This window comes from Alternaria infectoria (genome assembly GCF_024043175.1).
Source record: "Alternaria infectoria strain BMP 0036 chromosome Unknown scaffold_2, whole genome shotgun sequence".
Lineage (NCBI taxonomy): Eukaryota > Fungi > Ascomycota > Dothideomycetes > Pleosporales > Pleosporaceae > Alternaria > Alternaria infectoria.
Genome location: NW_026250691.1, coordinates 2540059 through 2562365, shown reverse-complemented (window position 1 = coordinate 2562365; position 22307 = coordinate 2540059). Strand labels below are relative to the sequence as shown.

The 22307-nt window shown below is 52.9% G+C and overlaps 8 protein-coding genes across 8 annotated transcripts; 5 read left to right on the top strand and 3 right to left on the bottom strand.

The window, feature by feature from the left end:
- Positions 1 to 208: 208 nt before the first annotated feature.
- On the bottom strand, positions 209 to 3568 carry J4E92_002248 (uncharacterized protein; the record flags this gene model as incomplete). The annotated part of the gene is made up of 1 exon (XM_051493653.1): positions 209 to 3568. The coding sequence occupies one exon, from the start codon at positions 3566 to 3568 to the stop codon at positions 209 to 211; it is 3360 nt and encodes a 1119-aa protein (XP_051356884.1).
- Positions 3569 to 4294: 726 nt separating this feature from the next.
- J4E92_002247 (uncharacterized protein) lies at positions 4295 to 5221 on the top strand (the record flags this gene model as incomplete). The annotated part of the gene is made up of 2 exons (XM_051493652.1): positions 4295 to 4396; positions 4454 to 5221. The coding sequence occupies 2 exons, from the start codon at positions 4295 to 4297 to the stop codon at positions 5219 to 5221; spliced, it is 870 nt and encodes a 289-aa protein (XP_051356883.1).
- A 453-nt stretch (positions 5222 to 5674) lies between these two features.
- On the top strand, positions 5675 to 6861 carry J4E92_002246 (uncharacterized protein; the record flags this gene model as incomplete). Its single annotated transcript, XM_051493651.1, has 3 exons — positions 5675 to 5841; positions 5905 to 6019; positions 6070 to 6861. The coding sequence occupies 3 exons, from the start codon at positions 5675 to 5677 to the stop codon at positions 6859 to 6861; spliced, it is 1074 nt and encodes a 357-aa protein (XP_051356882.1).
- Positions 6862 to 7381: 520 nt separating this feature from the next.
- On the top strand, positions 7382 to 9809 carry KU80 (ATP-dependent DNA helicase II subunit 2; the record flags this gene model as incomplete). Its single annotated transcript, XM_051493650.1, has 5 exons — positions 7382 to 7510; positions 7610 to 7737; positions 7785 to 7852; positions 7899 to 8149; positions 8196 to 9809. The coding sequence occupies 5 exons, from the start codon at positions 7382 to 7384 to the stop codon at positions 9807 to 9809; spliced, it is 2190 nt and encodes a 729-aa protein (XP_051356881.1).
- A 1301-nt stretch (positions 9810 to 11110) lies between these two features.
- J4E92_002244 (uncharacterized protein) lies at positions 11111 to 13106 on the top strand (the record flags this gene model as incomplete). Its single annotated transcript, XM_051493649.1, has 2 exons — positions 11111 to 11413; positions 11445 to 13106. The coding sequence occupies 2 exons, from the start codon at positions 11111 to 11113 to the stop codon at positions 13104 to 13106; spliced, it is 1965 nt and encodes a 654-aa protein (XP_051356880.1).
- Positions 13107 to 15683: 2577 nt separating this feature from the next.
- J4E92_002243 (uncharacterized protein) lies at positions 15684 to 16574 on the top strand (the record flags this gene model as incomplete). The annotated part of the gene is made up of 1 exon (XM_051493648.1): positions 15684 to 16574. One exon carries the CDS (start codon positions 15684 to 15686, stop codon positions 16572 to 16574), a length of 891 nt encoding a protein of 296 aa, XP_051356879.1.
- A 93-nt stretch (positions 16575 to 16667) lies between these two features.
- On the bottom strand, positions 16668 to 17516 carry J4E92_002242 (uncharacterized protein; the record flags this gene model as incomplete). Its single annotated transcript, XM_051493647.1, has 1 exon — positions 16668 to 17516. One exon carries the CDS (start codon positions 17514 to 17516, stop codon positions 16668 to 16670), a length of 849 nt encoding a protein of 282 aa, XP_051356878.1.
- Positions 17517 to 21004: 3488 nt separating this feature from the next.
- On the bottom strand, positions 21005 to 22209 carry J4E92_002241 (uncharacterized protein; the record flags this gene model as incomplete). Its single annotated transcript, XM_051493646.1, has 2 exons — positions 21005 to 21998; positions 22049 to 22209. 2 exons carry the CDS (start codon positions 22207 to 22209, stop codon positions 21005 to 21007), a joined length of 1155 nt encoding a protein of 384 aa, XP_051356877.1.
- Positions 22210 to 22307: the final 98 nt, after the last annotated feature.

The following is a 22307-nucleotide window of genomic DNA, read 5'->3' as shown; positions in this document are numbered from 1 at the left end:
ATTCATGGAGTTGCTGAGCTCGCTATACTCCCAGGCCAGTTGCTCGCTGCGGAGCTGGACATTACATAACATATTGACGGGCGTAGTTTCCTGTAGCTTTCCCCAGGCGCTCTTGTTCTTCGTACAACATAGTACGGCACGGCGCGGCAATGTGGCATGGTTCTCATCCGAATAAGTATACAAACAGGGCTCCGATATCCTAGCTACTTCATCCATTGCCGTTGACGATTGCACGAGGCGCTGTGCCATTAATGCCGTTGTGCTCGCGCACCATGTCCATGAAGCTTTTCTTGGGTTTCGGCTTCTTCTCTGGCTCCTCGTCACTGCTGTCTACTAGATGGATACGTCTTCTTTTGCAATCGGAGCGCATATGGCAGAGCAGCGGCCGTAGGGTTTCAATCTTCTCGACTTCGGCGTAAAGCAGCGACTCTTCCACCCAGTACAGGCCCTCCATAGCAGAGAACTGATGCTTAGCTTCCTTGATGCTGTCCTGGATCTTGGCGTAGTCAAACTCTGGCGAGCCTTCCATTGGGAATCGGGTGTCCTGGGCTAACAGCGCAATATCATATTGGCGAAGTATGGCATCTCGTTGTGCGCGGCTCACGGGAATGCGAGACCATTCAGAGTAAGGAGCGTCGAGATGCGCTAGATCGAGCTCGGGAAGACCAAGTATGCCGACAGCCTGGAACGAACAGATGTACTTCCGATTTGGGATGGCTTGCGAGTCACCGAGGTCCTCAGCATTTGCCAAGAACAACGGTAGGAAAATAGCAGATACACCAAGTTGCTCCCCTGCGAAATGAAGCGGTCGATTGGTGCCTAATTCGCAGGCGCGTCTCAAAGCTCGTGGGAGCCTGGATATCCGGTCCTGGCGTTCGAGCAAATTCTTCTGACGTTGCGCTTCTTGATCTGCACGGCGCTGGGTTTCCTGTTCTTCTCGTATCCGCGCTGCTTCTGCTTCTGCTGCCTGGCGCTGTGTCTCTGCTTCCGCTTCGGCCTTCTTCTTCGCTTGCTCGATCTCTTCAGCTTTGCGAGCCGCCTCCTCTGCTTCCTTCTGCTTCGCCTCGGCCTCAGCTGCAACTTCGGCGGCTTTGCGTTTCGCTTCTGCCTGTAGTTTGTGTTCCTCTTGGCGACGTGCGCGCTCGACTTCTGGAGTTGCTATCCTTTCAGGCGGTACGGGCGTAGACTTGGCAGATGCTGTGGGCGTCCTCTTCACGCTGACATCGTCTGTTGATGCATCCGACATCTTTCTCTTCCTGATCTTGTCTTCAACCGTCTTGTATTTGATCTTATTCTTGACAACCTTGCGTTCATCTGGAGAGTCGATCTCGGGTGTCGGTTTGGCGCTGAGTGGTCTGCCTGGTTTTGTCCGAATCTTGACTGGCTGCTTAGTACCATGGTCCTCGTCGCTCTCGTCTGAGTGTGCTCGGTCCGGTCGTTTGGATTCATTATCGTCTGATCGCGCTTTCACAACCTTCTTGACAGGCTTCGCTTCTTCGCCTTCGCTGTAAGAACGCTGCTTGACCTTCCGGATAGGCGGTCGTACGTCTTCTTCGCTCTCCTCTTCTGATGAATCGTCGTCCACAACGCGCTTCCTTCTTTGGTCTTCTCTGGTCGCCTTTTCCTTTCCGGACATGAGTCGTCGAGATTTTTGTGGTGCAGCAGGCTCTGTCGTCGACTTTACCAGCTGCGCGCGTTTTGCGTTAGGACGTGGAGAAGACGACCGTTCTCTTCGCGGCGATGTCTTCCTCTTCATGCGGTTCGCCGGGGCGTTTGGAGCTTCTTTCTTGACTCTCCGCGGGCTCCGGTGTGTCGTTTGATATTCCTCACAAGCGCGCTTCAGCATATCCCTCTCTTCTTCCCACTTAGGACCATGCCGTTCCTCAGAAATCTCGTAATATGTCTTGTTGTCTTTGTTTCGGCGAGTGGGATTGAAGTTGTCTTGCTCGAGAAGTAGTTGTATGATCTTGAGGTATCCTCGTCCGATGGCAACTGTCATGGGCGTTTCTGGGTGCTTGGACGGGTCGGGATCTGCCTTGAGGCCACTCGCGAGGAGGATACTGAGGATGTCGTAGTGTCCACCTCTTGCTGCTGCAACGCCGCAGGTAATGTTCGGTTTGATGTTACTGTTGATCAGCTCTCCTACAGCGAGGATGTCGCCATCGCCAGCCTTCTCGATCAGGGTCTCCACGTTGAACTCATTGTACAGTAATCGCGATGCGGTCTTGGCCTGCTTCTGAGTGCGTTCGGGGTCGTTGTTGGACGTGTCTGCCCGTCTTCTCATTGCCTCTCTAAGCTCCTTCTCAATCTCCTCTGCGTCGTCATCTTCCGGGTCCAGCACATCAATCGCACGCTGACCCTTCTTGTTGGAGTGATGTGGATTAACCTTGCCCTCGTTGAGCAGCAGTTTGACGACATCCAAGTGCGAGTTCTCTACCGCATCGATAAGAGGAGTGTCTCGATCGTGGCTTTCACAGTCTGTTCGGCAGCCTTTGCTGATCAGGTATCGAACAACAGGCGCCCAACCGTGCAGCGAGGCTTTTTGTAACGGAGCAATACCGGCGTAGTCGGGCTGATTCAGTTCGTCAGGCGCGTCTTCGAAGGCTTCCTTGACTGCATCCAGATCGCCTCTTTCGCTCTCTCGAGCTAGACGCGTAGCGCCAAATCTGTCGACTTTCCTCTGGGGCATGGTACGTGCAGGCGAGGTCAGCGCGCGGTTGGTGGAGCGCTTCACCCGCGCGTGTTGGAGGTGCGGCGCAGACGTGGGCTGCGGTGATGTTGAATGATCTGAACTGGATCCTGACCAATGCTCTTCTGTCGACAGAGCGAGATTGGTTACCTCGCGGCGCTTGCGGCCTGCTATACCCGTGACGGCGGATTGTGTTGACTGCGAACGCTTGTGTGGGCGGCCAAAACCTGGCGTGCCAGGCGAATGGGGCGGGCGCGCGTCCTTCAAGCCCTCGGTCCTAGCTTTTTGTCGCGGTGGCTCGAAGGTCTTGGGGAAGGATTGATCGCGCTGCTTGCGCTTGCGGTTCTCGACAGTCGATGCGCTGCGGCCGCGAGTAGTAGCTTGTGTGGGAGAGAGGGTGGATCGGACGGGCGATTTGGCCGAGTCGTTTGGACTGGTGTCCTTGGTGTTTCGCGAGGCCGTGCGGCTGCTGGGTGAAGTAGGAACGGGGCTCTTCGCATCGCGCTCCGAGGCGTGTTTGGCGCCATTGACCTTGACGTGATTGCCGTTGCTCGACCGACGGCGGCCGTTGGGCTGGGCTGAATGCGCCCGTGACTCTTCCTTGATGGAGCGCAGCCGCGATGCATCGTCGTCGTCGTCGTCTTCGACGCGCTCGGTCTTGATCATCTTGTTTTCTTCGGGGTGTTCGTCCCGTGACAGGACGACCGTCTCGGCCTCGGACTCGCCTTCAGCGTCCTGGTCTTCATCGTGAGCATGTTGGGACGGAAACGCGGCCGTCTTGGGTGCCGGGCGAGGCGACGGCGGGCTGTGCGGGCGGTCGTGGTGGAAGGACTTGGGGGCAGAGGGTGCGTTTAAGACCGGATCGGCATTACTGGTCATTACGCTGGGACAGGACACTCGAGTTCCTGCCTCATGCTGGCTTGCAGAGCAAGGGACGGAAGGAGCACAACGCAGGCCTCTGCACGAGGGTGGGCGCGGGCGGCAACAACAACAGGGCGCTGGGCTGCTCGACGGGCTGCGATGGAGGGCGCGGTCGGGGGTGGGTGATGAAGGCGCGTTGTGAGGTGTAGTGGAGGAGGAGCGACACGGAGAAGAGCTGAGAGGCTTGCCAGTAGCAGGCAGCGCTCCACCATTCACCGGCCTGCGCCAGCCATGGGGGGCATGGATCGTCAAGGCAACCCTGCACTCGCCTTTGTGCTGCTATCAAGCCATCGTCTATCGTGAACGCAAGAACAACAAGCGACGCGACATCACGATTACCGCGCCGTGTGGCCGTGACGTTTGCTGCTGCGTGGCTCGCTGTCTGTCAGTCGGCCTCTTCCACTCATAGGGAGCGCTGCGAGCTGCTGGTCCCGTGTTCCTCGTGGCTCGCCATCCCAGCCGAAACAGGACTCCCAAGGTTCCAAACCGCCGCTAACTCGGCCTTTGCCGCGTTATTTAGCCCTCATCATCTCCTGCGGGCTAGATTGTTTGGTCGCGAGAACCACGGAGAGATTGGCTTTGATGGCACGTGACTCGCCCGTCGAATAAGCGGTCAGCACCAGTCAGGGCTTCATCATTCTGCCGTCACAGCCCCCTACGCGTTCACTTTGCAATACTCCCGACATGGCCTCGCTATCGCGTTCGCTCTCAGCTATAGGCCACCGCGTCGAGGACCTGCATCCCGTGGCCCTGCTGCGCATTTTCTACCTCGCTGCGTCTCTTCTTGTATCGCGGCACCATTCACCTCCACATGCAACCTCACTAACCACTCCGGCTTACTAGATCCTCGTCATTCAGGCTGTTCCTGCCCTGCGCTCGCGCTTTCTTGCTTATGGCTCCCGTGTCACCGGCGTGAGCGGGAGGAAGGAGCCACCCGTTCAGCAGCAGTCGGTTCTCACTCGTACCCTCGACTACGCTGCGTCGCTACAAGTGCCCCACAACTACTTCACCCACTTCTACATCACGTCCGTGCTCTGCTCGCTGTTCTGGGCATGGAGACTGCACGTGTGGGAAGCTGGCAGGCAGCAGCAGATTGTCTGGGCGCTCCTGCTGCTTCAGGGCCTGCGACGCATGCTTGAGTCGTACGCATACACTTCGACGAGCAAGAGCCGGATGTGGTTCGCCCACTGGGTTCTAGGACTTCTCTTCTACATCACGATAAACATGGCCGTCTGGGTTGAGACACCTAGCAATGCCGCCGGCAACTGGGCATTCGTGCCGGGAATTGTCACCGCGCAGATGCTGCAACACTCCTACCACAGCTACCTCTACCGCCTCCGTACCGAGAGCAACGGCTACCAGCTTCCCTCGCATACCGTATTCCCGAACCTGCTCTGCCCGCACTATACCTGCGAGGTCGTCATCTACGCGCTGTTATCGCTCATAGCAGCTCCTGAGGGCAGCTGGGTCAATTGGACACTGGTCTGCGCGACTATATTTGTCGCTACAAACTTAGGCGTGACTGCCGTCGGAACGAAGGAGTGGTACGTGGAGAAATTCGGTGCCGCCAAGGTAGGTCCGCGGAAGAGAATGGTCCCTGGTATCTGGTGAAGCGTATTGCGTATAGAAGTGGGCATGCTGTTCGGCGGTTTCCAGAATATCCGCACGGCATTCTGCCATAGATGCTCGGTCGCATCACCTCATGTCTTCATTTGCTGCAAGTGCACTCCTTCTCTGCTATCTTTACACCCCTCCAATACTCCTTACCACCGCCTAAAGTGGTCTTCCGTAGTGATGACGACAGGCGGGACGAAGTTGGTATTCCCGCGCCGCCTACGCCCTTGTGCCTTCTGTGCGGGGTATCTTGCAGCGAGTAGCCCCACCTTGGATGGTTATTTAGAGCAAGTAACCACATTCAGCAGATCATCCTGTACCGTATCGTGCGGTATCGTTGGTGGCTTGCTTACACACGGTAGTGGGCGACTATGATGCTATTGCAATATAAATCAGACGTGTTCCCTTTTGACAATGGAGCACCTATTTCTCAAATATCCACTCTGCAACATGTCTCAATCAGAAGCAACCAAAGATCTACCTGAGATGGAGTACCGCTTTGTGGGCAAGAGCGGACTGCAGATCTCTGCCATTTCCCTCGGTGGTTGGCTCACATACGGCGGTCATGTCGGCGATGATAACACTTTCGCTTGTCTCAAAGCAGCATTTGATGCTGGGTAAGTCAGAGCATACGATACACATGTGTGATGTACACTGACTTGATATCTGTTTCTCTGCAGTATCAACTTCTTCGATTGCGCTGAAGGATACGCAAAGGGCGAGTCTGAGAAGGTCATGGGTCGGGCGATCAAACACTTCAAGTGGAACAGGAACGATATTGTCGTCTCCACCAAGGTAATGCACGCTGGAACGGTCTTGGACCAGAGATGTATTGACTGTGATAGATCTACTGGGGTACCCACAACTCTGCCCTCCCCTCCCCACGCAACAAGATCAACAACCTTGGGCTATCGCGGAAGCATCTCATCGAAGCCACCGAAGCCTCGCTTGAACGACTACAACTAAGCTACGTCGACATCCTGTACGCGCATCGCCCAGATCGCTACACACCCATCGAAGAAACAGTACGAGCCTTCAACTACCTCATCAATACAGGCAAAACCTTCTACTGGGGCACGTCCGAATGGCTCGCCTCTGAAATCGAAGAAGCATGGGCCGTCGCCGACCGTCTCGGACTCATCGGCCCCATTGTCGAACAGCCCGGCTACTCACTCCTCCGCCCTCAGAAGGTAGACCAAGAGTTCAAAGACGCAGGCCTCTACACCCGCCGCGGCCTCGGTCTCACCATTTTCTCCCCTCTTCAAGGCGGTCTCCTCACAGGAAAATACGTCGACGGCGTGCCAGAAGATTCGCGTCTCCGCGTATCAGACGACCCATACATTCAGTCCGTCATGAAAGGCGTTGGCAGCGATGCGTGGAACGAACAACAAGGCAAGATCAAGAAGCTCATGGAGGTTGCGAAGAAACTTGATACAGATGTTGCGACGCTGTCGATGGCGTGGGTGCTGTCAAACAAGAACGTGTCGAGTGCTATCACGGGTGCGTCGCGGCCGGAGCAGATTTATCAGACTGTCAAGGCGGTTGATGTTTATCGCAAGTTGACCAAGGAGAATTTGGAGGAGATTGAACAGGTTATGGGGAGTAAGCCTGAGGCTCTTACTATGAGGTTTGGATAGACTCCACATGCACGAAGAAACTATATTAGGTCGTTTGGCGGTTGCACGTAGACCAAGTCTTTCTAAGAAATCCAAATTACTGCATGTGCCATGTGTTGCCAACAACACAACTAAAAGCAGACTGCATTGAACCAGCCGTACTACCGCTCAGAACATTTCGCATTAGAAGCTTCTATCTGAGCATTGTAACAATTCTGTGAACGTATTAGCGAAACCACGCTGCATTCCTTCCTCTAGGGCTCCATGAGGCTAGCTCGTCACATGTTCTCGCGTTGTAGTGCATGGTCCGTGCCACGTTTGCCTAACGCAACAGGCTACACCGCGCCGGCTGATGCGACGACTACAACATCCCATGCCTTCGCTCTTTCTTTTATTTGCGACTTCCTTAAATCATCACGTTCAACACTGCCAAAGCACATCATCCACTCGGCCTCCAGTGTTTTGACGTCGTAAAGTTAGCAGCACGCGACGCTAGTCACCACACGAGAAGCGCGCAAAAGAAGCATACTATAGCGCAATCATGGCTGGTAAAGAGGCGACAGTCTACATCCTAGATCTGGGGCGATCAATGGGTGAAAAGAGACATGGCCGCGATCAGACAGACCTGGATTGGGCATTGGAGTATGTGTGGGACAAGATTACCACTACTGTAAGTCGACGTTCATTTGGAGATTTAGTATGTTCAATGCTCGTCAAGCTCCCATTTCCGCCCAATGCCGTCATGTCTCGAAGGTTAATGGATGTGTAGGTCGCGTCAGGCAGAAAGACCGCGCTGATGAGCGTGATTGGCTGTCGGACAGATGAAACAGATCTTGCTGGCAACATGGAAGAAGGGGAAGGATACGAAAATATAAAAGTGTTCTCAAATTTGAAGCAGTAAGCTGTCAGAAACGAACTATTTTGCATTTACTAACAGGTTCGAGATATCTCCTCGGCGACATTCGGATGCTGCAAGATCAGCTCAAACCAAGCAAGACAGACAGCGGCGACCGTGAGTAACACGCATTTTTAGTTTTACTTCCTGCTAACTGTCACAGTGCTTTCCGCACTTGCGGTAGCTGTTTACATGATTGGTAATGCGACACAAGGTGCAAAAGGCAACCCATTGAAGTACGATCGCAGGGTGATCATTGTGACTGACGGTCGCGGTCAAATGGACACAAGCGACCTCGAAGAGATGGCGGCGAAGATCAAAGACCCGGCTGCTCCGTTCGAGATCGTGTTGCTCGGTCTCGATTTTGATGACGAAGATGTGGGTTATAAAGAGGAGGGCAAGAACACGGAAAAGGTATGTGACACGATCGCCAAAGCGGACCATGATTGACCCAATCTAGGCAAAGAACGAAGGTATATTGAAAAGCTTTATCGACGACTGCGATGGCAACTTCGGCACACTTGCCACAGCCGTCGATCAACTTCATACACCGCGTCTCAAGGAAACCCGCCCTGTCCAGAGCTACAGAGGCTCGCTTACATTGGGAGATGCTAGCAAGTACGACGCCACCATTACCATTGACGTCGAGCGATATCCATGTACCATGATATCAAAGCCGCCTACAGCAAGTACGTTCGCAGTACGAACGGATCCGGGCGCATCGGGGCAGTCATCGGCGACTGTCGTGGGCGAAGACCAGCCGATGCCCGATCTGGCAGCAGTCCACAACCAGCGCGTCTACCAAGTGGACAACCTGGATGAGCCTGGTCTGAAGAACCCCGTTGAGCTTGACGAGCTAGAGCGCGGCTATGAATACGGCAGAACTGCAGTGCACATCTCAGAGTCCGATATGAATGTCGTCAAACTAGAAACCCAACAGTCTCTAGAGTTGGTCGGCTTTGTAAAGATGGAGGAGTTCGAGCGTTATCTTCCCATTGGTCGCTCCAACTTCATCGTACCGCAGAAGGCCAATACCCAAGCACAGCTCGCCCTATCTTCGTTCATTCACGCTCTCTACGAAGCCGATTGCTATGCGATCGCAAGACTGGTGGCAAAAGACCTCAAACCTCCAGTTTTGCTGCTCCTTGTTCCCCGTATCGAGCTGGAGTGGGAGGCTCTGGTCGATGTTGAGCTACCTTTCGAGGAAGACATGAGACGGTACAAGTTCCCACCGTTAGATCGAAAGCTCACAGTCAGTGGCAGAACTATCACAGAGCATAGAGACTTGCCTACCGACAAGAACCTTGACGCAATGAGCGATTATGTCGACGCAATGGATCTATCGACATTTGGCCGCGACGAAGAGGGTAATTCAGAGGAATACGCGAAACCAGAGGATACGTTCTCACCTCTTGTCCACCGCATTGGGCATGTGATAAAATGGCGAGCGACGCACCCCGACCCTACGCTGCCTATTCCCGATCCACCCGAGATCCTAATGAAGTACTCCGCGCCACCAGCAGAGCTCCTCGCGACATCGGAAAAGCAACTGAAGAGGTTGATGGAAGCAGCAGATGTCAAGAAAGTCCCACCAAAGGTCAAAGGTCGAGGAAAACGCCAGCGTGGTGATCGCGACAAGCCCCTATCCGGTCTCGATGTTGACGCACTCCTCGGCAACCCCAAGCGTGTCAAGATCGAAACCAACAACCTCATACCCTCGTTCAAACAAGCCCTTGCCGCGTCTGACGACATGGATGCTATTCAAGAAGCCGTGGACGACGTTGCAAAGGAGATTCGCAACCTTATCAGCAACAGTGTGGGCGATAATGCTTATGGACGGGCACTTGAAGCTATTCGCGTCATGCGAGAGGAGCTTATCGAGCTCGAGGAGCCAGATATATACAATCCCTTCATCAAGCAATTGAAGGAAGATATCCTCGGCGGCAAGCTAAATGGCAATCGTCGCGATATGTGGTGGAAGATCAAGGGAAGCAAGTATGGACTTGTGGACTTGAACAGGTGCCACACTAGCGCTGTGACTGAGGATGAGGCGAGGAGATTCTACGAGATCTGAGGGAACTGGACTATTGAGATGTACAAGGAGGCCTGAGATAGATTGACAGGTTCCAATGACCGATTGCGATATTATGCCACACTCAACCGCCTATAGCGAGACCGTCGATCGCCTTGCGCCCTCGTGATGGGAACCATATGCGATTGCGGATTGCTTTTTTCCGTAGGTCAAAGCAAGTTCAGTACTACAATACTGCCTCTCGGATGTAGCGAGATCACTGTAGCATGATCGTATGCACAAATGTATCTGTGTCTTGTAGTGGTGACTTTGTTTGCTGCTGCAGCACGTACATGTCTTGTTGCGGATGACTCTCGGCTAACGCACCTGTTCCGTCCGAGCTTCCTCCGTGCCTCCTTCCATGGCTCTTCTGCACCAGACACCCCGACACCGCTCATCAGGCCTTCGTCATGTTCAACCGCAGCATTAACCGTTTCAAATGTGTAAGCCACCCGTCGCCACTATGATAGTTTCCGCGCGCGAATAGACCAGGCGCAGCCAAGGGCATGATAAGTCGGTCGCGCGATGCGGCTGGCTGCCGTTGTGGTCGCGACACTCCCGTGCGAGCACCGGGGACCGACTGACATCAGATGATGAGCCTCTAACGTGTGCAACCCCTGCCAGCTGACGGTTACAGCTCAGCCCTAGGAAGATGCAGCTCAGCTACGACGCCAGAGCGGCCATTCCGAGAATGCTGACCGGTCTTTTGTAAAACCATCTATGATACCTATTCCACAGTGCAGACCCTTATCTTCTTCAAACATGCAACTACAGACTCTCAAACTACTGAGACATGATCCAGCCAAGCGCTCTATGTGCCAATCCGATCTTTGACGCCTCCAACAACTGCCAACATGGATCCTCAAACTCCGCAATACTCATATTTACCTGCATCGCCAGACATTCGCATATCGCGACCAGATTATGCTACTTTACCTTCGCGAACAAGCGACGAATCCTCCGACAGCAGGCGCGGGACGCCATCCAGATACACCGAGAACATCATCGACCCAGGCCTAGGCATCCAAATGGAGCCCATGCCATCACCCAAATCACCAGGCTCTACGCATTGGCGGCAGGATACGCCTAATACGAAGCCTGGCGCTTTTTCTCCTCCGAACTACTCTCCAGGGCCACGACCACCATACTCCAGAACACCAGATACACTGTATTCGTTTGGATCGGGCATCTCGAGAGCGCGAACAGATCCTATGACCGAGAGGTTGATAGCACATCGGGCGACGCAGTCAACTCAATGGCAAGTAAACTGGCGTGGGCCAGCACTCATGGTGTTTGCTTTCATCATGGGCATCGTATTTGCGCTTCTTCAACACCTCTTGTATACTTTCTTGCACCACCAGCGAGAAGAGGACGAGGACAAGAAGTTTCGCTGGGTTCTGTATGGGCGCGCACTTGCCTATCTATCGAAGCTTGCTTTCGGCGGATGTGTGGTTCTGGTGTTCCGTCAGCGCATGTGGAGAGCGTTTAGGAACCGGGCTTTCACAGTGCTGTCTATCGACCAGATCTTCGGGGCTACGGAAGATCCAACAATCTTTGGCAATTGGGAGGCCCTTTCTAGTGCACCGGTTCTGTGCGCTATTGCCTTGGTGAGTAACTATCCGTGTGAGAACTGTATAGGATACATCACTAATCAAAGATGCTGGCTTGCAGGTCATCTGGCTGGTCCCGTTGGCAACAATTATCTTCTCGCCCGGTGCGCTTACCTTCGGAACCTATCTCGACAGCGAGACAATCGATCTCAAAGTTCCCACGCTGAACTTCTCGATGGAGTCCACAAAAGACTGGCGAAATCCGGTGAAGTTGGCCGACGGAAGCAACAAGAGATCGATGATGTATTACAATACTACAGACATTGCTGGCACGGCACCAGGCTGGTTTGACTATTACGATCAGCCCTCGGCGGAGTTAAGACGTGTCGCTCTTCTGCTGGCTTATAGCAACTTGGACCGTCCCAACATCAGGCAAGATGCTCGGCAAGACGCTTGTGGAGGGCGGTACAATTGCACTTACGAACAAAGCTTTGTTGGGCCGAGCTACCAATGCGAAGAGATAGCCAGTGGTGCAGATGACGACGAGAGACTAACAGAATTGGGTGCGCCCTTCAACATGAGCATTTTGGCACCGCGAGGCCGCTTCGTTTACTACGCCGACGTCGACGAGGGCGAATATGCCCGCCCGCAAGCCAACAACTTCCGCAAAGGTCCGGGTGGTATACCTGATGGTGAAACTCCAGTCGATCTGGGTGTCTTCAAGTCAGAACCTGCGCTCTGGATTGGCTATGCGTTCAATTCCACGGTAAAGCTCGCGGAGGATGACCCCCTCGCAAAGAATTGGACACATCGCTATGATGCGCGAATTATGCGCTGTATACATATGGAGACTAAGTATACAGTCAGCTGGAACTTCACTGAACCCTTCTTCAATTCCACGGTCAAGCTAGAACCGCAGAGGCCCATTCTAGACACCAGCTTTCCGCGGGGAGTCGACGGCAAGATCAACTACACCCTCGATCCGGGACCAGCGGAAGAATACATCAGCCCTCGGAGCGATGTGGGCTTTTACAAGAAAACGGCCGCATACCATGCTGTCGGCGACATGTTCAGGGACTTCCTCCGCGGTCACGTCGATCTCGACCCGCCATTACCTGGACCATACTATGCACAAGTCTATTCTGATGTCACAAAGACACGACTAGTCCAGAAAAACAGCGAGCCAAAGCAAAACCTAACGGATGAGATCGAGACATTCTACTCAGACATGGTTCTGTCATTGCTATCAGCGCCAGAGATGCTAGCAGTCGCCGAAGAACAGCTCACAGTGAACCGCTCGCGGCTCCAATCCTCATTCGTCTACGTCCCCGAACGGCTCTGGCAATGTTACGCTCCAGTCGTCTTCATCACACTCCTCATCCTCCTCTTCGGCGCTTTCACAATCTGGCAAGACGGGACGACGTTCTCGACTGGCTTCTCTCGCATTCTAGTTACCACACGAAATACCACCTTGGATGACATCAGTCGCGGCGCATGTTTGGGTAATGATCCTTTCCCGTTGGAGCTGATGCATACTAGACTCAAGTTTGGTGTTCTTGCGAATAGCAACGATCCAGAGTACATGAGGGAACATGGGTATCAGGGGATTGGCGACTTCCAGAGTGTGAATCACTGTGCTTTCGGCGTTGCTTCAGAAATCGCGCCTATCGTTAGAGGTGCGCCGTATGCGGGGTTGACGAAGAGACATCATGGAAATACATCATTGAAGCCGAAGATGGAGGATGAATAGACACCTATGTAACTTGGAAGCATGGATAAGAACTAATACCTTTTTCTTCTCCCAATCTATCGGGAAATATCAGCGCAACGTCTTGCATGGCTGCCAACAGATGCGGGTGGCTGCCCACGTGCCGCTCTTGTCGCTAGCGCCCTGGTCCTTTCCGTGCCTCCACCCACTCAGCTCTTCTTCATCTATCTTATCAAAGTTTGCGACACGCGACGCTCCAACCTATTGTATGCGATCTCGTCCTCTAGAGCTCCCTGGAACGCGTCAGCCTCGACACCCGTTACGTGACGGCTGAATCCACAAGTGGATAGTGTGGGGGCGGAAGCGTCGATCGACCCAGCCTCCCCGAGCACCGTTGACGAACCGTCGCCCGACCATCGAAATCGTTTCGAGCTTATGGGCAGGTCTTGTAAAGTATCGAAGTTTGCTGATATTACAACCAGAGAAAAACAAGGTAATGGGCAACCGTCATGGCTGTTACTCACACAAGCGCGTCAATCTGCCGCGCACATTGTTGTTCGATGCTGTCTCCCGGTTTCCCAGCTATGACCATGCGCAAGGCTCAAAGGTATGCTCAGCGCGGAGTTTGCGGAGGTAAAGCACGAGGCGACCTGCAGGGGAATTATTGAACATGCATTGGCGCAGCAATGCTGAGACGAGAGTGAACCTCGCCCATCTGCTGTGCCGCAGTACCTAGGTAGGCTCACTGGAATATAAGCCCCAATCCGACTGCTCTTGCCATGCAATCAGTAATCAGGCTGCACAGACAATGGAAGGACTTTCGGTCGCGGCAAATGGTACTTTCGATGAACGATTTCGTCATCTCTTACTAATAGCATCCAGGCATCGCTGTAATATCTGTGGCTTTCCAACTTACCGAAGCCTGCATCAAACTTTACACGTTTTGGGAGACCGTCGAAGATGCTCCTCGGGAGATCGTTGCTATCAAGGAAGATCTACGCTTCCTCATCTCAGTCTTCCAGAGAGTCGAATCCCATGGCAACAGTCTTGGTGGTTGTCTAGCAGAAGGTGTACAACACTGCCGAGCCAAGATTGCAGTAAGTGTACCGATTTCGGCACGCAAGCTACCACTGACCATTTCAGGATCTGACACTCATTGTTGAAAGATTCGATGACGGACTTTCATCGCTGTCGCGAAGGCAACGAGTACGTACAGCTTTCAAAGCTGCCCTTCACAGCAAACATATCCAACGGTTCCGTGACTCTTTGAACGACACAAAGTCGACTCTCACACTAGCTATGGCTCACGAAAGGTACGACGCGATTCTATCCATGCCAATAGCGGTTCGCTGATCATGCACACTTAGCGTGATTCAGGCTCGCTCTTTCCGTCTTTCGACAAAATTGAAAGTATCTGGAGTGATCGAAGGACATGGTGCTTCTAAACCCGTCCGGAAAGGCCCACTTCGTTTGCCTGGGATCGAGGACGCGTCTAGTTGGACGCCAGTGCATAGTATCCCCTCAAAATTCGTTGGCCAGCGTTCCCTCCGTCGAATGACGTCTTCATTCACGACAAACGCACTACAGCCATTGGGTATAATGCCCACGGAGCGCAGCTCGATCGATTATGAGGTACAGGAGCTCATGCTGCACGCCATCGCACAAACTGCGGTCACTACCTTCGAACCGGAATCGCTGGAGATCTATTCACAAGACGGCTATACGATCGATGAATGTGGACAGCTGCGGACCAAGACTTTTGTTTATGCCGAGAATCTGCGGTATCGCGTAAGACACCATGTCTCAACCATTCGCACTGCACTCGGATGTGCTTGGCTACGCACAACGACTATTCATCACGACGACAAGTCTTCCAAGAGACGTAGGAAGTCCCAGATCGTCAGGTCGTTGATATTATACCCTACAAGATGGCAACAGTACATGGGTATTCAGAGCGGCATCGAAGCTGTCGTGGCATCCGGGGGGCGCAGCTGGCTCTTTAACTGTAACATAACAGTAACCTGCCCGGTTCCCGATGACTCACTCATCTTCGAGCTCTGTCGCACCGGTCAGACCCGTGCTGTCGAAACGCTTCTGGAGAAGGGAATGGCAAGCGTAGTAGACACGAGCCCCAAAGGATGGAAGCCACTGCACGTAAGACGCTACTCCTATGTGGACAATTCAATCAAGGATGCTGACTTGGCCAGTTTGCCGCCGCAGCAGGTCACGTCGAGCTTTGCGCTTTGTTGATCAAGGGAGGGGCAGACAAGTCTGCACTGGTGTACGAAGGACCTTCTGATGCGATCTTGTAGGTCTCCAGTGTCGACTGACGGTACCGCTGCTAACGAAACTAGATCGCCCATATCGCTTTTCGTCGCATTTTGCACCGATGAGCACGCCGATATCAAGATCGCAATGCTCAGACTCTTCTGCGAATGCATTGACATCGCCGACGCTGACAGTGATGGCTGGACTGTACACGACTGGCTCAAGAGAGCGTATGCGAGAGAACGAGTTCCTATTTCGCGAAACAGTATTACGTGGCTACTTCACCTTACCGTGAAAGAACAATACGTCGAATTTAGCGTGCGCACTGCTTGGTCCGCCCTGCAACACGCCATGAGATCTGTTCTCAACCATGCGCATCACAACAACTACCTCGAGCACATTCTCGGTCTTTCTAGCGAAGAGCGTCTGGATATCAGCAAGAGACACCTACACGCTATGGGCTCTTGGCTTGCTCTACGTGTAATCGGTCGAGTGGTCCTACCAATGGCAGTGAACGCCGGCTCGTTTCTACAAATGAGGGGCTTTGATTGGATGGAGGACAACCTCACACATAAGGAATATCTGCAAGCGCTGCCTAGTATCTACTCAGCTTGGTGTAACGCAGTGTTGGACTGCATTGAGCAGTTGAAAGTGTACATGCGCGAAGAGCTCGATGACTATCTACGCCGAATGGGCATGAAACGAAGGACCTTCGTCCGTGTGCTGACTCACGCCAAGGATATCCCTCATGGCGCTGGAAAGTCATCAAGAACCGCATGCACTCTCTGCGGAGACGACTACGGTCCTTTTGCTGGCGGGCTGGTTGAACCTGCGCGTATAGCCGTCACAGAATGCGTCAAGTCCGGCCACAACTCGAACTGTGTCTGCGACACGATTCTAAAAGGCTCTACGATATTAGAAGAGCTTCGAGACTATACCGGGATGCTTCAAACGGACGATACCGACGATGATACGCATCCTGGTGACGAGTTCTTCGATGCCCAGCCGCACGTTTTCAACGATACCGACCTCCAAACCAACCACACATCGAACATGTTCACCGACATCGCGACTTTGCTTTACAGCGCTCAAGGCCGCATCTGGCTCGGTGAACACTCAATCGGGGAGCGCCTGTGCTCGACTTGCCTGCTACTCAAGGAGAAGTACATCGGCGAAGATGGCCTGTCTGCTGACTTTCCACCTATGCCGAGAAGTTTCGAAGGCCTGCGCGTGAAGTGGTGACCGTGCGTAATCCATTGTAGATTAATTTTCAGACGCTTTTCATGACACATGTGTACATCTACATTACTTTTCGTCGGCTTTTGATGGCACGCTTTAGTTGAACACAACAGTCTTTTGACCGTTCAAAAACACCCTCTTCTCGCTCCACCACTTGACCGCCGCTGCCAAGACCTGGCTCTCAACATTGCTTCCCTCTTCGACCAACTCCTTGGGGCTCAAAGCATGGTCAACTCTCGCAACGCGCTGTTCAATGATTGGTCCCTCGTCCAGATCCGCTGTGACGAAATGTGCGGTCGCACCGATGATCTTGACACCTCGCTCGTAGGCCTGATGGTAAGGTTTCGCGCCCTTGAACGAAGGCAAGAAAGAGTGATGAATGTTGATAATCTTGCCCGACATCTCCGTGCACAGGCGCGGTGAGAGGACCTGCATGTAGCGCGCCAGAACAACAAGGTCGATGTTATGTTGCTTGATCAGATCCAGAATCTGCGTCTCCTGCTTCTCCTTGGTGTCCTTGGTTACAGGCAGGTGGTGGAACTCAATGCCGTTGTTCTTTGCCAGCTCGGCAAACTCGGGGTGGTTGGACACAATAATCGGGACTTCGACTTTAAGTTGACCGGACTTGACGCGGAACAAGAGGTCGTTGAGGCAGTGTCCGATTTTAGATACCATAATGAGGACTTTGGGCTTGGAGTCTACCCGCTGGATCTGGTATGTCATGCTCATTTCCGAAGCGAGCTTCTTCATGCTTTCTTGGAGCGCGGATACATCTGCTGCATGGCCGAAATGCACACGCATGAAGAAGGTCTTGGAGTCTGGGTCGGAAAATTGCTGCAGATCGAGAATCGTGAGATTTTCCTTTGCCAGTAGGCCCGTGACGGCGTACACAATGCCTGCCTTATCCGGGCATGAGAGCGTGAGGTAGTGATCGTCGCCTGCCATTTTGGATGTTGAAATCCGTTCTGCGGAGCCGATTTGTTGAAGTCGCGGTACGGATGTTGCTATGAATCGCCGGCTGCTCAATTGCAATGATGACTGTTTTGTCGAAAATTTGGGAACTAGGTTTTGCCGGTTTCGGAAAGCGTCGTTTGGTGGGTTCATGGACGGCCGGGCCGTGATTGCGCGGGTTGATGTGTGGAGTGACCGTGTGCAGGTGCGCGCTGGTCGGAGGAACATGTCGATGGCAATTGGATCTTTTTTTGTGAGATCTGAGCGCGGAATGGCGTTTTCTTGATGCCGTGCTTGACATCTGCGGCTTGGGTGTAGTTGCCGGAATCGGCCGGCGATCTAGCCTCGTCGCTTACCAGTTGAGCCACCAGTTCGTAGGGATGCCGGTACCAAACTTCAAGTTTCTGCTTGCATTGTGTGGAGAAAAGCACATATCGTGCCAAGGGCTCAAGAAATGAGATAGATGTGGCGGAAAAGGCAAGGCTCACACGATCATGCCTCCTTCCGTCATCCTGCACCGAACGATGGTTCTGCTAACGTGGCCACCCACAGAATGCTCATATTGCTTGTATATAATCGATATGCTTCTCCGTCTATCTAATCAAATCGATCTCTTCATCCGCTCGAATGCATCCACGAACTCGGTGTAGTCCCAGACGTCTTCGTCTTCAGGAATAAACCGCGAACCCGCATATTCATCTCTCGAGAGCCCAGGCGAGGGCACCATCTCGAGATGCAAAATTCGACGCAGTCGCTCGTTCTCCCAAGAACACATTTGACCCATCCAACTAGCAACCAGATCGACACGCTGCTCTCTAGTTTTGTTGGCTACATCAAAGAAAGCAGGTTTCCAAACTTCCTCACGCGGCGGCTTCAGTGAGTAGGTCAGCGTGTCCAGGTTGGGGAACTGCTCCAATATAGCCTCGCTGCTACGCAGTATTTCCGGCCAAAACCTTCTCTTCCAGCAATAGCTCACATGCTCGAGCGACTTGTCGAAGATGCCGCGAGGACTTGCTTCAGTCACAATGTGCCGTACCAAACACCGATTGGCGGAACCCACGTCGATGTTGCCCAGCGCCCAGAAAGAAAAAACGTTCGACCCGTAGAAAACAGGGCTGCTTTCTGCCCGCAGCTGTCGACACGTCCTTATGAGTGCTACCGGGATCTGGCCGCTGCATAAGGGTTGCGGTTCAATCGGTCCTTCGCCGCCGTGTCGGATGTTCAGCACTCTCATCACCGGCCGAACTGCGAAGGGGTCGCGCGAGTAGACGAGGACCGCGCCTGTGATGCGGAAGGCGAACTCGTAGATCAGATCGCGAAGTTCGCGCGGTAAGTCCAGAAACCCAACTTTGGACGCATGTTCTTTGGACGATGCCGCCCAGGTTATCGATGTGTTTGGCTGTGGTTGTTAGCTTGCGAAGGCCAGGGGGCTGCGACTGAGGGCACACACATTTGACGCCATCTTCGATCACCGTACGTCCGACCGACACAATCAGTATTCTGGAAATGAAAGTCGAAAAATCTTAATACCGAAATGACGGACTTGCGACATGATATCCTCTAGGACAATGACACGCAGGATGCGTAGACTAACCAAATCGGATACGAAAGGGCGGGGCTCTAATCCTCGCTGTCCGTGTCATTCATCCGAATCAATAGTTTGCTTTGATTTTACGCGCGTACCGCACGCATACCTCCCGTGTAGGTTCTCACTTGCGAACAGAAGCGACTTCGTCATTGTCGCGGCCATCTTTCAATCTTACATACTATTGCGCATGACCGGCCAACCAGCACTATGTCGGGCTCTACCACCTTTACGAGCCTGCGGCGAGAATGGAGAAGTTTCAAATACGCGTCCTTCCTCATTTTCTTCTCCTCTGAAAAGTCTGCTCATTCGAATTTATCGAAACCCATATGGATGTGCATCCTTCAAAATCCCCCGTCAAGCTTACGATGTGCAGAGCATCTTCATGGGGAGTAACTTGCAATGGAAACCGGTCTATATAAGGCTTCGCAGTCTTGAAAATGTTCTCCCTCCTATATTCTATTGTCACTCCCAACAAAATCTTAAAACACAGAGAATTACAGTCGATGTCGTTCTCTGCGTCGAGTTGTCCAAAAGTCATGGTTCATCAACCCATGTTCTGTCTGTGCGACAAGACGAGGAGATCTGAGGTACCACGTTGAACAAAAACAACACTTCGCGCCACATGCTGTGCCCTGGCCAACTTCCAGTTGGTCGGATATATAAACCTCGACTTTCGCTCGTCCTCTTCCTCACCTCCTCTCCATATAGACTTTGTTCTCCAAAACAAAACAAAAATATCAGCATGGGATGTGTCCGCCCTTTTCTTTCCAAATTGCAACGGAAAAGAGCTCATGAGCATTGTCCCCGCTCTTGCGTAAAGAATGCCTTCTGAGTCTTTACCGCCAAAACTGCTAGAAAAGATATCCTCTCTGCCTTTCATTTTCCATTCTCACTTGGAACAAACTATCAGAATAAGACAAAAGACCTAGACATGTTCTTCTGCGCGCCGAGCCCTGGAGACATTCAAAAATGGTGGATATGGTGACTATGTTTTGTCTGAGCAACAAGAGCACATGAGAGCATATCAAAAACCGAAGATAAGTTGGTCGCGCGATACGCTGCGCTGAGTGTTCACATCTGGTTCCTGTCATATATAAATCTCGCCTTCCGTGCACCTAGTTACTCCTCAATTCCCCTCTTCTTCTCCTTTGCTCCAAAAGGCGTTACAAAGCCCGACATGTGTTCGGCCCTCGCTTCCCAAAATGACGCCGTCAAGAACCTATGAGCACTGTCTTTGCCTCCAAAAACTACGTTGGATCGGGTACATGAGCACTGCTCTCTCTCTTCCACCGAAAGCCAACTTCCAGCATTTTGCTTCCAAAAGTCTGTGAGCATGTCAACATGAGTGTCTGTCATTCTCCTGTTCGGCTTCTACCACATAATTGAGACCTCCGACACGCTATTCGAAAGCTCAGGTCATCAAAACGACAAGATATGGACTTGATGTGTTGCGGCGCCCCTTCGATCTTCTGATAGTGGAAACGAAGATTGAAGAACCAATATCAGAAGCTTCATAAGAACCTCTCCAAAAGGTCATGTCGATATGCATGACGTTCTGTGCGGGGACCTGCCGTGCTATTCAAAAATACAATTCCTCAATGCGATGAACTTCCCATGAAACTTCACTGAGGTTACCAGCTCGATTGCGACAAGGGCCCTGAAAGAGTATTTAAAGAGGCGGACGTTCACCGTACCTCCTTCTTTTTCCCTACCTCAGCTTCAAAAGGAGAGGAAACTTAAAATTGAAAAACGAACCCCACATGGCATTCGGTCCACTTCCAGGGTTTTGATTTGCACCTCGCCGTTTGATGTAATGGTGAAGATCAGCATCATCGCTCGGAGAACCTTGCAGCCTTGTGAAGTACATCGGTAAATGCTTCATTCTTTTTGAACATTATAACTTCCGCCGACTATACGCCCAGTACGCTTTCATGGGCAGCTTCCAGTCGACTTTCCTCAGATTCGCATCGAAGATGTCAAAGTCCACTCCTTGTAACCTGTCCAGCCAGGACTGTGTCGCTATGCTCGGCATAAAGACACCGAATGCCTGCTCGACCTCTGCTAACTGCGCTTCCTGCCCCGTGTTCATCTGCTGTGCGCTATACTGATGTTCCTCCTCGTTCTGGTGTTCGAAGTCGTGGCCGAGTGTGCCTTCGGAGCGTAGCTTAGACAGCATCTCGCGGGCGGTGATGAGGTGATCGTTCGCGCGTGTCGCGACAGTGAAAATGGCGTCACGGAGGCCGGGGGCCGAAGCGCCTTGTCGGAAGACGTCTTCTTCGCGGACGTTGGCTTCGGCCATTACGTCGAGTGGGAGGAGTACGGCGCCCTGTGTGGGCCCTGATTGCCCAGTCATGGAGTTGCTAGTGCCTAGTGGCTGTTGTGGGGGGAACGCGATGAGCGGGATGCCTCGTAGTACAGCTGCGATGCCCATGGCCTTGCCGATGTGCGATGCGATGTGGTCGGTGGTGAGCGAAGCCTGGGGTAGCGCTGACAGCGTCAGATACAGCATGGTCGAGTATGTATTCTCCGCATAGCTTTCCAGTGCGCTCAACGTGGGATATGGCGGGTTCCCTAGATATTGTTCTCTCGTGTTGATGATGCGGTGGAACCAGTTCTTGCTCAGTCGCGCCTTCCCACCAGATCGCTCATGCAAATCTTCAGCTGCTTGTGCCAATAAGATGGCGACTGGCTCTTTCGGAGGTGTACCGGCTAGCGCTTTCGTGACGGTATCTCTCCAGAATTGCATGCGCATCATGCCAATTGTGGGTGTGCTTGTAGTGTCGGCGACGCGGGCGACATCGACATTGAAGGCGCGGATCGCGAGGTAGGCGTCTCGGGAGGATTGCGGTATGAAGGTTTGAAGGACATGTGAGGGCGCATCATATGTTCTGCCGTTTCGTCAGTGTGCGACAGAAGAGAGTTGCCGTTATGAAGCTACCTGACTAGATTCGCGCAGTAAGCACGTGCGCGTGCAATCTCATCTTCTGAGGGGCGAGCAGCATTGTGCAGTCGTGGCGAGGTGTGAAATTGCCTCCGTCGTGGTCTTGGGTAGGTGTGTATGCGCCGGACAGGAGCTATGCGGAGCCTCGGAGGCGGCATTGAAAACTTTTGAGAAGACGAAAACTACTGTACAGAGCGAAGATGCATGGGAATCGAGCAGAGAATGGAACAAAATCGATCTACAGCCCTAGAAGATG